General features: G+C 39.4%; 1 protein-coding gene across 1 annotated transcript; it reads left to right on the forward strand.

Moving 5' to 3' along the window:
• The first annotated feature begins 8953 nt into the window (after positions 1 to 8953).
• On the forward strand, positions 8954 to 9768 carry LOC131892897 (uncharacterized). The gene is made up of 2 exons (XM_059242763.1): positions 8954 to 9162; positions 9235 to 9768. Exon 2 carries the CDS (start codon positions 9247 to 9249, stop codon positions 9733 to 9735), a length of 489 nt encoding a protein of 162 aa, XP_059098746.1. The 5' UTR covers positions 8954 to 9162; positions 9235 to 9246; the 3' UTR covers positions 9736 to 9768.
• Positions 9769 to 14517: the final 4749 nt, after the last annotated feature.

The following is a 14517-nucleotide window of genomic DNA, read 5'->3' on the forward strand; positions in this document are numbered from 1 at the left end:
CGGTCTGCCAACTCAAATTCGTTGGTAGACCAAACATCATGTAAAGATTGAAAGGTAATAGATAGACGAATTATAATCTTTCATTTTAATAGTACTATTATATAATTATATGATATAATTCTAATTCGACATGAGCCAATTTCAAATTATTATAAATGCAGTAAATTAAGGTCTCTGGCCTTTAAGATAGATAAAACTCTGCTTGATAGTTTCATTAATTAGAATTACCCTTTTATATGGTTATACGTTATTGAAGTTTCTAAAAATAAACTGCGTACGCTAAGAAAGTCACCATTTTTACGGATGTCCGGATTTTTACGTGTTCAACCTTTATATGAATTGTATTAGAAACTATACTTATATTTCCAATGAACTGCTTGTCTCGCAATAAAGTTTTGTTTATAATTCAAAGTGGCTCAAAAATGTTGAGTACTATTTCCTGCCATACGCTAGCTACTCGAAGGACAAGCCAGAAGTGTTGAGACAACATTTGCACGACATAAAATCCAGCGCATTAACGTATGCATACTAGTACGTGCAAGTCCACATCTCAGACATGTATGCATTATACGGCCAGACTGTTTTTTGGTGTCCAAAATTCATCCACAATTAATTCTACTGATCATATCTCGAAGACTCTTCCAGACCTAAGTAGCCAAGAATGAGCAAAGGCAATTACTTGGGGTCGAACAGCTAATTACCTGGCCAATAGATTAATCTCAATTTGCCTCAAGCTCGGTGCAAAAGAATTTGCGGTAACATGCTACCATCTTGTAGTTCGATCTGAAAACCGGGAGGATTCACATGCTGGCCCGACGATTTACCTTGTCGTGTTTATCAAAGGGAGCTCCGAAATTTATGTCAGCAGTCTCTCTCATTTGGAATGTTGAGAGGCTTTGTAATAGGTTGCTTGACCCTCTCAAAGCCATTGAAAGAAGGGCTAACTTTGGATGGTGCTTTGACTGTAAACAATGTAAGCAACCTTGGAAATGCATTCACACCCTTGCAACCTGCAATGACGAGTCTGACGTCTTTAGAACATGCGTTTTGATATTAGTAGGTTGTGTTGGTTAAAAGGCCGTTGTTGATAACGATTCATATTATGATATTATGAACCTCTTTATTTTCGTCATTCGTTCGTGTCAAAGGCTCTGCATACTTCCCACTATCTCCTGTACCTTCCTCGACATCTCTTTAAACTTTGTACTACTAGTATGCTCTCATAATGGTCATCCTTCAGACCTTTCCATCCCCTCTACAACAAGCTTCATGATCCCTCAAACTATTCATTTGTGCTGTTGGGTCTAAGACAAGCATAATAAAAATAAATCAAAGTTACAAACTCTTCTTTAGTCATCATCCAAGTGGCATTACCAAAACCTCTCGTCAGTAGTATATACAGTTTCGAAAATATACATACGTACTAAAGCATGCATGCACACAAATTGTTTCTGCTTAGCAAAATTACTTGACAAGAGTTTCAAATATGGCGGTACGTTTGAAAATGGTTGCGAGATATATACTGGGTATTTCCGACCTTGGGCATCCTTAAAACTAATCCTAGATGAATTGATGACAAAATTTTCTTTTTAACTTGAAACAAGTAGTTGTATCGATTTAAGACCAGCCTCGTTTGAAAAAAAAGATGCAAAATATTAATTTAGATCGAAAATGCTAATTCCGTCCAGATACCATGTATTCAGTGCTCCAGACACATCCGATAGTAGAAGCCAAATTGCTGGGGAGATTTTGTGCTTTCCCACCCACTTTGTGCCTCTGCAGGGTCGATAATTCTCATTTGCTTCTCCTTTAAGTCCTGTCCCTCCCTTTCATCAACCAGATTGAGAAAAAGGACATACGGAAAATTGAAATTATTATCGATTACAGGCGCCCTTTATGAAAACAAGAGACCCCAACCCATCCTCAAACCGGATTCAATCTTGGTTTTCCATCCTAGTGTAAATCCGTACTTAGTCTAAATGCATCCTTGGTTTCCTTGCTGTCGAGGCAAAATCCTCCGTAGTAGAAAACGGCACTTAGAGCTAGTGTTGGGACTGTAGTAAAAGACGCGAGTCCGGCCAAAACTCAAGAATCAAAGGAAACTTACGAGTCCGACTTTTGCGGGGAATTTGGAAGCACAGGCCTGTCCAATTTGATCTTAATGTCATGTATACGAACTAAAGCATCGTCATGAGAGAACCACACCCTGATCCCAAAGAGGGACTCTATGCTCCAACATGTTGCGACAGACTTGGAACAGGCGCCGTAAGCGCAATGCTCTTCTCTGTATATAAAGCCATGTTTAGCTATGAATAAAAAGAGAGTCTGCGACTTACCACCGAGACCAACCGTTGTTTTTATTTCTAGGTAATACATGGCAACCGTGATCTAGGTTGACCAATACAGTCAACCAGCCGCTTGGTGGTAAGACTTTCGAAGAACCAGTTTTGGATCGTTCACGTGCGCTCGGGTAACTTTCAATCTCCCGTTCTTTGCTATCTCTTAGGAGTTGTAAGATTACCGCAATCAATTGTGTTGTCAAAGTCTTAAGGATTCTATTATCAGGGGATCTTTGTAGGGAAAATGCATTTCGACCATTCCTATCATCAATCAGAGAATTAGCATGCTAGGCTGCTTCAGTGCCTGTCTTTCCCGGTCATTGCTAATACCAATTGTGCATGGACTTATCTTTTCTTTACTGAGACATGGATTAGCAATTTACGAAAAGGTGAGAACATCTATTGTACGTATATGTGACGATGCGTCGGTTCAAACGGGTCAAGTACAAAAAGGTTTCAAGAGAGTTATGGTTGAACAAAATTAAATGATCGAATCTCAAATGTTAACTATGCTAATAGAGAGGACGGAAATACCGTCAATCAACCATATGGTAGCACAAAGCAATATTTCAAAAACATGCAAGGACCTCATATGTGGCATTCCTCACGTAACCGAACGTTTCAATTGTTGCAAATCTACCAGCAAAAAAAATCAGTACTCTCAAGAATCAGAAACCTCATTGCTAACTCATACCACGCATTAAGCCTCAATGGGATTCCTATCGAATGGTATTTGTCTTTGGGAACATCGTCCCCAAATCTCTAAATATGGAGCCATATGAAGTCTCATTCAAAAGAGCTCGAAGACAACAAGTCAAATCCTCAATATTGATTAAAAGAAGCAAGGCACGAAGTGGCAAAAAGTGTAAGTTCACTCATCAATAAATACTTTACACCATAGGTACAAACGTAGATATAGGGTGTTTGTACAATAATAGGCCACCTCCAGTTCTAAGACATTTTTGTCAGGTTATTGGACTTCATGCTAGTACACCCTCTCTAGCGAGTGTCAACATTTTTTAGCAATTCCAGACAGATAATATTTTGTTGTATTTTCGTATTTTTTAACTTGGCATGTCAGAAGAAGAAAACGTAGTTTCTGATTACATCGCTTGTAGCAAGGTTCATCTTTTCTTTTCAATTGTGAATAATTGTGAGAATCACAGTTCGCCGAGAATGCATGAGTTTCGATCTTGACAGTTTCTGAAATAAAAGATTGCTCCTCAAGCAAAATCTTGTTAGAATTTGATGCCTCTATGCAATGGATTATGATCTAATTTGCCAAAGACTCCCGCATAAGTTGATTAACCGCCGAAGTTTGAGCGTTGTGACGTCTATATACAATAGTATTGGAATTTACCTCTCAGCATTGGCCATGAGTCAAATGGAGGCAGTGAATGAGGCATATTCATTGAAAAGAAAGCAAAGAGGAGTGATAACGGGTTCGTTGTGGGTTTTCTACTGCATGGGATTTAACCTATTGAACGGTGTTAGTTACTTCAGGAGATTGAAGGTTGCGCCTCTACAATCAGAAACCGTACTTTATCAACCTTCTTTCAGCTGTCACCCCAACAGCTCTCTAAAAATTGGTCTGCCCGTTTTTCTCGCAATGCTTACTCTTGGCGGGCGGTATGATTCAATTAATCAATTCTGAGCATAGTCCCCCTAACGCTACATGAAATATGGTTTACGTTCTGCACTTCAGAGGGCGCTGTGTGAGTAAGCCTCTGCCAAAAAGAGGGCCAATTTGGCCGATTCCTCATTATTGAATCATAATACATTTGTGCCGTTTTTTTTGCAAATTCTTTCAAAATCTTATGTTTAATTAGTGACCTGGGTCACATAATGTCCGGAGAAGAAATCCCTTTCATGACATGTCACGAGTAGTTTATTTAGCGATCTACCGTGCCTCTTCCCGTTTTGTTTGGGCTGTCTGACGTTGCAACTAAGGGCCCTTATTGAGTTGAGTCGATTTTGATCAATTAAAGGACTGTTTGCAAGAGCGACCATCCATTGTTTGTCTAGTTAAGATCAGGTACAGTTCATAAGATAAACCGTTTTGAAAGGTGGTTCATTGGCATAGACAAATGATCTCAATCTTAGAAGACATTCTGTTATGCTTTTGAGAAAACAATGAATCTATTATGGCCTTTTGAAGGCGGCTTCCTCTCTAACACCAAAGTATTGTGATAGGTTTCGGTTGCCATTGTTGTAAAGAATTCGCAGGCTTGATGGAATGCGTGCCTTGTGGCTATGTAAATATGACTCTCCTGACTGTGCTGCTGACTAGACATGTATGACCCTTCCAATGCAACTGACTGTCTACGTACGTTTAGCCCCAGGTATTTGAGGGACCTCTCAACATTTTTGGGCCCAATCTGCTGAAAAGTGCAACCATTAAGTTCCAATTTAAAATCACCAACTACATTTCGAGGACTAGATACTTCTTGGTTTTCGAAAGGTTCTCAGCCATTCAATTACATTATAACAATCAAAATCTTTTTGGGAAGGACCGAACACGAGCAATACCATGTCACTGTCGCAAATGGGCACCTGTTTTATAACCAAGAGCTGGATTCTTCCATACAGTCGTGTCTCGTCTCCTCTCGTCTCACCTGTCTCATCACAGTGGTCAAAAAGTTTGATCAAGTTTTGAGAAAAATACTTGAATTCATCTTTTCCAGTTTTCTACGGCGTAAAATTATGGTGATAAATTTTGATCTAATTTATTTATTGAATCCAAGCTAAGACTAAAAGGTCATATGCCTAAAAGCTAACAGGATTTGTTTGGATATTTTTGACAACTTTCAAAAAGCCTTTTCAACCATTGTGGCAGTCGTCTCACAGGTGAGACGAGAGGGGTAAGCTGATCATCCAAGAGTCCAGCTAAGGTTTTATGGTGATTTGTATCTAACTCTTTTCTGGTCATTAATGTTTGGCCCTTGGAAAATTAAAGAAATTGGAATTCGGGAAACAAATTCCCCAAAGGCCAATCAGGTTCCAGACCGTCAGTTACATTCATTTCTGAATATCGTAAAAGATTATGTACAACGCGTTCATTTTGAAAATCAGACAAGGACTAGTTCGATGTCTGAAATGCGTCAATTGACACAATGTAATGTTGAATAAAGTTGGTCCTTTATTTCATCCACGTGATGAGGTTGGCAACCTTGAGCTTTGAACGTTTCGAAGGAAAGCGTCAATCTCTTTAAACCCATGATGTACAGTGTACGATGTTCTAATACGATTTTCGTGGAGGCCTTGGACTCGAGTACCCTTGTATTTGTCATTAAGTTCGCATTCCTTCAACTGTGACTCAATAGTCCTTTTCATTCTCCTCTGATTTCTCTTGTTGCGGACAAATAAACGTAAATTGCACAAAAATACGCCTGACTTTAACCTAGCATTTTTCGCTGAAAAACTTATTGCTGATTCATTCTAACACCATAAATGCACCACCAACTATTCTGGGAGACCTTTTAAATCCTACAAGGGTAAAGTTACAAACACTTTTGACATCCAGATATGGATAAACAGTGAGCTATTTATTGTATACTTGTAGCATTCCAGCGAGATTCCAACATCATTTTTTTCCATTAAATGAGTTAAAAAGCTTAAGGTAAATTTAGTAAAAAGCTGTGAGGCTGTGCTTCTCCTAGAACTATTTCATAGGAAATGATACTTACCAAGTATTGGCATGCTATTACTCTTGCAGTATACAACTTCGATTTTAAGTCTTATTTACACGTCATAACTGTTCGAAATTTTACACATAGATGATTTGAAACGTTTCCCAAAAGAGTTGGGGACTTTTTCATTGTGCCACAACCTTTGAGCAATAAATTGTTCATTTCATCATCCCTGGATATAATCTTGCATCTCTCATATTCTCTCATTTCTACGTTTGTTGGTCTGCACCTAGACAAAGCAGAGAGTGTAACCTCCGCTCAATGAAAAGGGCTATCAAAAAGAAAACGTAGGACGAAACAACCACGTTTTAGGGTCAATGGGAGGGAACGTAGAGGCCAAAGGTGCTTTAGAGAACACCTTCAAGCCTTCGAGAATTCAAGCTGGTCAGAACAATGAAGTACGTAATCAAAATTTTGTCCGACAAAGTGCTCAAATTCATCACAACAGGAACATTCCTTTTCGGCTGCGAAGTAAACAATTTATTTGATAAGTTCGATGTATTGAAATTCATGGTGTCTAGTAGTGCTGGGGCGAGTCCGGACCTGAGAATTTTGCTCGATTTTGGATTATTGGCCGGACTCGATTTTTTTAAAAAGGGCAGGATCAACGCAAGACGAGTCTTTGTGCTAGAACTGACTCTAGTGAAAGACTCGAGTCCGGCAAAACGTCAAAAAAAAAACAATGAAGGACTCGCGCCAGCACTGGTGTCTAGGATGGCAAATTCCTACTCATATTACAACCAGTCACAGACATGGACCAGTCTATCTGAAACAAATGTGATGATGAATGATGGTCTAGGAATCCTGCCGTACACGGTGTTGCATTGCAAAGATGGACGGACAATGCTCAGTACTGAATGAGAGTAATGCCAAATCAAATGCATCCCAAGAGGCCAATGGGAATGATTGGACTGTTGTATCAAATACTAATTGTGTTGGTTTAGTTACATCTTTTAAGTCGGACTTGGACAAGTTCTTGATCAAAGTTATTGATCAACCCTAGCCCCTCACATTCAACTACTAGACACATTCGCTCAATCTAATTCGTTGATGGATCAGATTTATTTTTGTAGTTGGGTTGCAGTAAGCGGTAAGGAAGTCCGAAAAGAAATATAGAAGTGTCATCGATCTTGTTGTCATTCCACAGCAAGCCTCTTCAATCTCTCAATGAAATAACTCCCTCAGAGAAGCCGAGGCAATAACGAAACGCGGCTTCACAGTCTGGACCATGTTGTTATGTAATGCCAGCTAGCTGTCATTGTACAGACATGGTCATGAAAACGATTGAAATCATCCCTTATAATGTTCTAGCATGCTTACAAAAAAGCGTCAAATCAAATTCATTGACGGATGGACCTTCCCACCATGCATTACCTACTAGGAGAGACAGATCATAGATGCCATGAAATAAATGAAAAATACTGGAAACGTTGGAGTTTATTGAGTGAGATCACTGAAATGATATTCTCAACATTAGTAAAAACATTCATTTGATTGGGTGAACCATTTCTTAATGGTAAGGCAAGGGATCAGACACTCCCTCAATCACTAAACGGAGTGTGTCAAAAGTGATCGTCGGGCCACCAGAAACATACAGTAGAGCCTGTGGTCGAACCCATTACTTTCATAAGGTCTAGTTAAGTTAGGGAACGTCCTAAAATTACCATTGAAGATGAACCAAATATCGTAGCAGCAAGACTATCATAACCAACTACTCTTCGTACAAAAAGGTAAATGGGTAATTATATTTTTGTCGTAGGATTGTCCGGTCCAAATGTGAGTTAGCAAATTATCAACAACTGCTATAACGCTACGAAGCAACATACGATTTGATTCTACGATCAGAAGATCAGAAGACGCAATGGGCTTTATTCTTTCGATGTGGGAAACATCATAGTAACAACTTAAAGTTATGAATTTCATGCAAGCACGAGAACTTCCTTCTCATTCGAATGAAAAGGTCTTTCAACAATATGCTCACATTCCTCATTGAAAGTAGACAGGAACAGTTCACTCTATCATTTGTTCAACGCTTGTTGATCATGAATGTCGATGAACATTCCTTGCCGAGTGGCGCCTCGGATCTGTTCCTTTGAAGTGAAGGAACTCAACGGAACAACAAATGCCCAAAACATGTCGAGTATACCCGTGAGAGCGAATCATGCTTTCTTCTGGGCGCCAACTGTCCGCCCTTTCCCGTCTAACAAATGGGAGAGAAATTCATAAGTGCTCGAAGAAATTGCAATCTTGATTGCATTCTTGCTGGAAAGTATAAAAGAAAGCCACTCTTACGCCATGTGTCCTCGAGCATTATCGGAACAGGAATTCTGAACTTGATCTGTGCTAAGTAAGCCCAGCGCTATGGCTGCTCAAATGCTGCTCTTGGGTCCATGACTCAATTGGTGACGGGGGAGTAGAAATAGCCATTTCTAAAACAGGTGTTTGATTTCCTCTTTAAGGATTTGATAATTATCTATGCAAACAGTATGATTCCAGGTATTTTACTCAGCAGCGGTAATTTAATGATTGGCCACCTATATCCACAACGATTACCAAATAAACTAAATCTTATCAAGCAATTCAAGTCGATTCCAAATGAGCAATGCGAAAAAATGCGGATGAGCAAAAAAAAAAATGCATGAAAAGCGGAGTAGTGCCGCATACTCTAGATGAGACGGGTCGGAGTAACACTATAGGAAGATTCGAATCTAAAATATCAAATTAACTATTTAATAGGGTACATTGTGATAATTCAAATGTTTGGCTTAAACCGAGGCGAGCTCCAAGGTAAAAAACATTTCTGTGACGAGCGAATCCGTATTATTTTCCTCCTCTCGGACATCGTTCCTTGTCGCTTGTTTCCAGGACTTTCCTTTACTTACAGTTCTTGTCGATTAACCCGCATGCTCCTTGAACGTGAAAAAACGCTCTCTGCTGAAGTATGTGTTGGGCTGGTGTATAGAGGTCTAAAACGTAATTCCTCGGGAGCTTCTGGTATTTGGCTTCATTGTTAAAACACGAGCAGAGATATTCAGGCGTAAGAGATAGACGGACTAACTGACAGTTTGAGAGTTCAAAAGTAACTTCAAAGCTTCTCGGAATCAGGCCTCCCTACTTTGAGGATAAGACCACAGGTAAGACTCATTTAGACTTGCTACGACCGGTTAACCATGTATTTGAATTTCAATAAATTGTGCCTTTTCCAGATTTCTTTCGACATGGGGGCTTGTCTTTCTCTTCGATTACAGTACAAACAAGACTTGTCGGGTAACACATTTTCCCACTATAGTCTCACATCTGATACGAGTATCCTGGACCTGTATCCAACCCTGCACGCAGAAGATAAGGCTCGGGACCAACGGCCACCTTTGCCCATGAACGATGATTGGGGTGGATTGGCTGTGATTGACGATCCTGGACCTAGCCATCAGCACCCAGAGGAACTCTTGGCCATAGAGGAGAACGAGAGGGCCGATTTTTTCTTTCATGACAACCTCGACAGTGTCGACCTCAGTGATGTGAAATATGGCTACGAAACCATGGACGAAAGTGTGAATAAATGTGATACAGACCCCGATGACGGTCGGCCTCAAGAGCCAAATAGAGATTCAAAGCAGCGACTGGGCTGGATCCGGGAACTTGAACGGAGACTGATGTACCACATCTTCTCCAGGATGTTTTACAAATCTTCGCTAACGGAATCTTGACGAAAATAAATCCTTGAAGGGAATATTTCTGAACAGTGACTTCTTGATTGATTGAAGAGTTTTTGGGTCTTTCTCACGTATTGAGAATTTAAAGTAAGGATCGCTTGTTCGTAGGTAAGCCCGCGAGAATCCAGGCTAGTTCGAACAATGAAGAACAAGAAAACAAAATGACGAAATATAAACTTTGATTTTAGTACTACTGGGGAAGAACTGGGACAAGTTTTGGACCACATTTCCCGATCGACCAAACATTCAAGAGCTGAACCAGTCAGTCGATCAGTCATTGCGGTCATGCAATATTTGGTCTACCATCGAATAAAGTGTAATTAGTAACAATTACACAAATCATAGTCCCTCATTTTGATATTCTAATAGTACAGAGGATTATTATATGTCTTGCAGCGGCTAGAAAAGCCGTGAAACCCTGAACCAAAACAAAAAAAAAACAGAGTACCTAGATGATGGTGGTTTCACTCACCTTGTCGCACTTGTACACTATACTTTTCTATAATATTGCTTGCCTTCAAATGTAAAGTTAAGATTGCTAACTCCAAAGAAGCGATTGATTCTCCGCCACAAGCACACGTAATTTTTTTCTTGCACTCGTCAATCATCCTGCTCTGAGGGATGGCTCTAATACCATTTCACGTTTACATAAAGAAATATACCAGTTATTCTCATTTGGCCCCAAATCGTCATGTGCGAACACAATTGAATTGACATTCATGTACCACTGATATATTTCCAATGAGACATGCTTCTCGCAATAAATACATTAACCTTCAACGATGATTTTACCTCTCTTGGGTTCGTAAAAGCCTAGTGCCGTAGTTCTAGCCATTTCTAATTGATATAGAAGTGGAGGACAATTTCATCCTCACCGGTAATTTTCTTGTCTACGATTGCGCTACATGGCACCACCAACAAACTCACTGCATTTAATTTCTAATGAGACTGGCCACAGGTTGCTACAATTGTCATCTTAATTTGCATTTGAATCGAACACATGGATCAAAAAATTTGCTCTGTGGAAGCTTACTGATTGACACTATTCAAAGGGAAGGAACCAGCCCTATTCTCTCAATCAATTACATTTAGAGGGCTAAGTCATTCATGCCGTGTCATATCATGTTGCGCACTTAAAAGATTCTTCTTCCAGTATTTCGATTGAGTTGGAATTTCAAGTACGTATTTAAAGCGACCTATTTTAGTCTCACTGTATAAGAATATGATGCATTGACTCGAAATAGGGTTGTTAATTTTCAGTATTAGAGTCCATAATTCAGTAACGTGAAAGCACACTTTTAAATCGCAATTTTTTTTATAGTAGGGTAAGATTACATTTTTCTTACCTTTCAAGTTGACCAAGTGGTCTAAGACGTCAGATTTAAGCTCTGGTTCCCTGTGGAGAGCAAGGGTTAAAAAAATTTTCCTCTGATACTAGCTGAGTTTAAGGGCAACGATGCTCAAAAGTATTTGCCCGTGTTTTCGTCTTTAGAAGGAAGTAATTCTAGGATGATTCTACCAAATTTAAAGAAATTACTCGGAACATAATAACTTTCTTTGCCCCTTTTGTGTTCAAAACCATAAGATGATGAAATATTTTCTTGACCTCAGTGACGGTTTTTTTTGAAGGGCGAAAACAGTTTCTGAGGTTGCGTAGGTTTCAATTACCCACTTTCCGTCAAACGTCAGGGCATCTTTATCTCTAGGGCCGGTCAAAATTTGCATATCAATATGGTTTTCATTCACAGCAAACTTGCATTGAAATCACCTGGATTTGCAAAAGAAATTTGCAAATAAACTTGTCAAAACATTGGCACTGACTCCTTCAGAAGGGCTGTAAAGGCTTTTTTAACCTTCCAAATCAAGGAATAGCCCATGAAAAAGCTTCTGCCATCATAATTCTAAGCACAATAGTTTGAACCTATACCTGGGGAGAAGAGGCTAGCTGTGGTGGCGTATTGATAGAGCCTCTGCTCTCCGACTCCAAATTGCGAATCCTGTTTTGATCCCAGACTAGCCCATTCAAGCTTCTTTGCAATATTTAGATTACTCCTTGAGTTGCTGCTCTGACAGCTTAGACGGACAAACTTGCAATCATTCCTGAGAGCAAGGCAATAATCAATGTTGGCTGTGACGACAAAGTGGGAATATCCCACACGTGGGACACCTATCATCAGATGGAAGGACAAGTGAGAGAGTTGCCATTTGACTTTTTAACAGACAAAACACACCTTGGGAGAAGACTCTTGCATTGTTTAAGCTGCCTCTCAGACCAACCAGCCAGTTTATCTCATACATATATCTTTAATATTGCATGAAAAAAGATATCAGAGTTCTACAACAGCATATTGATAATGCCGCAATGAAACTATTACGCAACAATTTTGTTACTAAGATTATGTTCCATTACATGTTAGAGATAAGATTACACTGTTTTCAAGTTTCTTGAGATTAATAGCAGGCCAACTCTTTTCACAGTAATCATCCATCTCCTAAACATTTACTGATACCCCATGGAAACATGTTAAGATGTGTCTGACTTTCAAAGGAGAAGCATGTTGTTCAAACAAAGTGCGTCCCAACCTATAATATAGTGTATCTCCAAAACTTGCCATAATAAGAGAGACAGAGTCGTTCAAAATGGATGGATGGAATATGTATGCAGGTGTTTGTTAATATATCTATAACCTATCTTGTACTTTCATGTCAAACAAATGTTTGTGATAGAAATTTCTGTGAAATTTCTGTGATTTGTGAGGTTTGTTTGCAAAATTTGCAGGATGCAAGTTCTGGCCGGCCCCATTCATCTCCCTCTGATGCATCCTGCATGTGTCTACTGACGTGACTCAAACTGAAAGGTTAGCTTTTTAGCCGGAAGGACCTCGGTTATTGCATCAATAGCGAGTGAAAAAGGCCACAAAAGCAAAATCGATAACTCCTAGAAAACTCTTAAAACTAGGCGTATTCGAATAGCTATTTATTCAATTGCGGGGGCATACTTTGCGTGGAGTTTATAAAAGTGAGGCTTAAAGACGCCTTAAATGGGTTTGCTATTTCATGCCTTCGAGTTTGAGGAGAAGACTGAGGGCTAGCCCGAGTTTCTCTTCACAAGATGGGGCATGAGGACATGGCGAACACGTTTAAAGTGTTGATTACTGATCAACTGTTTGCGATCCGAACTTGAATAAAATGCATGCAACTAACACCGCCGCTATTGAAACAGTTTTCTTTTGCAAGAACCAGTTTTCAAGGAATCTATTTCCTCGCCAAATCTGGCGTGAGAGAATGTCTATTTTCTTCAGAAGGGGTTGGAAACTTAAGTTCCGGCCACTCATGAACACAACGCCCTGAAATATGATTTCTAATGATGGCGTTTGGTTTCCTCTGCGTGCCAGCGAAGGAACTTTACGCCGCTGAAAACCGGTGCTTGTAAAAGAAAACTCATTCCTGATCTTTGGTCTTTGATTCTGATCCCCTTTTTCGCTCAAGCTAGGAGCCCCAGCAGGATGCTTTAATTTCATTAGCTGACATCCCGATTCGAAATTCGTCAGTAGAACATCAAAATTAGGCATGATCCTTATTTTTCAGTGCCTTTTTGACCCACCAATTAGTACAAAATCTAAAGCAGAACAATATAATTCCAACCATTGATTCAAAATATTTGATAAGTAAACAGGCCACAATAAGCGTGCCATCTCCAAGTTCACAACAGCAAAGTTGTATACCATCTTAGTCCTGCAATTTGAGTGCTCCAGGGCTCTGAGTTTCCAATTTGTTTCATGGCTATTTGGGGAATAAATATTCATTAATCATAGAAGATGCAACAAAGAACAAGTACATTAGTGAATAAAATGGCTCCGGCTCATACCCTGAATTACAGGAGTGAGGCCATGAGTACTTTACCTTCGATTCTATCCCAAAACAACTTATTGACAATAGTCACTTATCTAAATCACTCATCTTAACGCAAAGTTGTACCTGTAACGGTTAATTACTATAAAGGATTTTATTTCAATTCAAACACCCTGAATCGTTTTCTGAAAATTTTAAAACTAATTATATTTCCTTGCAAGATATTTGGCTTTGAAGCAATATGACTTAACCCCCTGTTTGTGGGTAATGGATGAAGATTGTCATTACACCCACCTATTTTGTAATTGTAAAACTATGAAAACATATTTATGAACCTAGCTCCTCTACTTCATTGACCTGAATGGGCTTTGAATCGTAATTCATACCCTTGGGTCAAAGAAAAAGGAAAAAAAATAATTCAATGTCTTGGGAGTCGGGCAAAAGTCAGACTCGTACTACTCCTCTGATTTTTTAACTTTTTGTCGGACTCGCCGAGACAGGTCTCGAATTCAAGTTTCTAAACAAGAAAAAAAGATTCACGTAGTTCAATGTTTGCATTTCCTAGATTTCTGCTCGTTTTGGGTTTTTGGGTGGCAGCTTCAAATTTAATCGTGCGCTGAACTCATGAAGACGCCTACCTTTGTATTAGTACAGGGCAACAGTCTAGGCAAGGACAAACTGTAAAACCTGGTCTACTGGGATCCTTATAGGCAGGGATTAGGCAAGGTTAGATGCCTTTAAAATAACTTTCTGATATTTGGATCAATGGGCTAGACAATTAGGATTCAAGCTGCATGCGAATAATTAACAAGGAAATATCTTATCACTAAAATCCAAAGTTCCTTAAATTACTCAGGGCTTTGTTTTGTTTGGTATAAAAGGAGTCTTGACCTTACATGGGTATCATCAAGTCTTTTTACACTA

The sequence above is a fragment of the Tigriopus californicus genome, chromosome 2, assembly GCF_007210705.1.
Source record: "Tigriopus californicus strain San Diego chromosome 2, Tcal_SD_v2.1, whole genome shotgun sequence".
Classification (NCBI taxonomy): domain Eukaryota; kingdom Metazoa; phylum Arthropoda; class Copepoda; order Harpacticoida; family Harpacticidae; genus Tigriopus; species Tigriopus californicus.

Excerpts from the sequence above, each read along its gene's own strand:
- LOC131892897 (XM_059242763.1), top strand. The coding sequence starts at position 9,247 with ATGGGGGCTTGTCTTTCTCTTCGATTACAGTACAAACAAGACTTGTCG.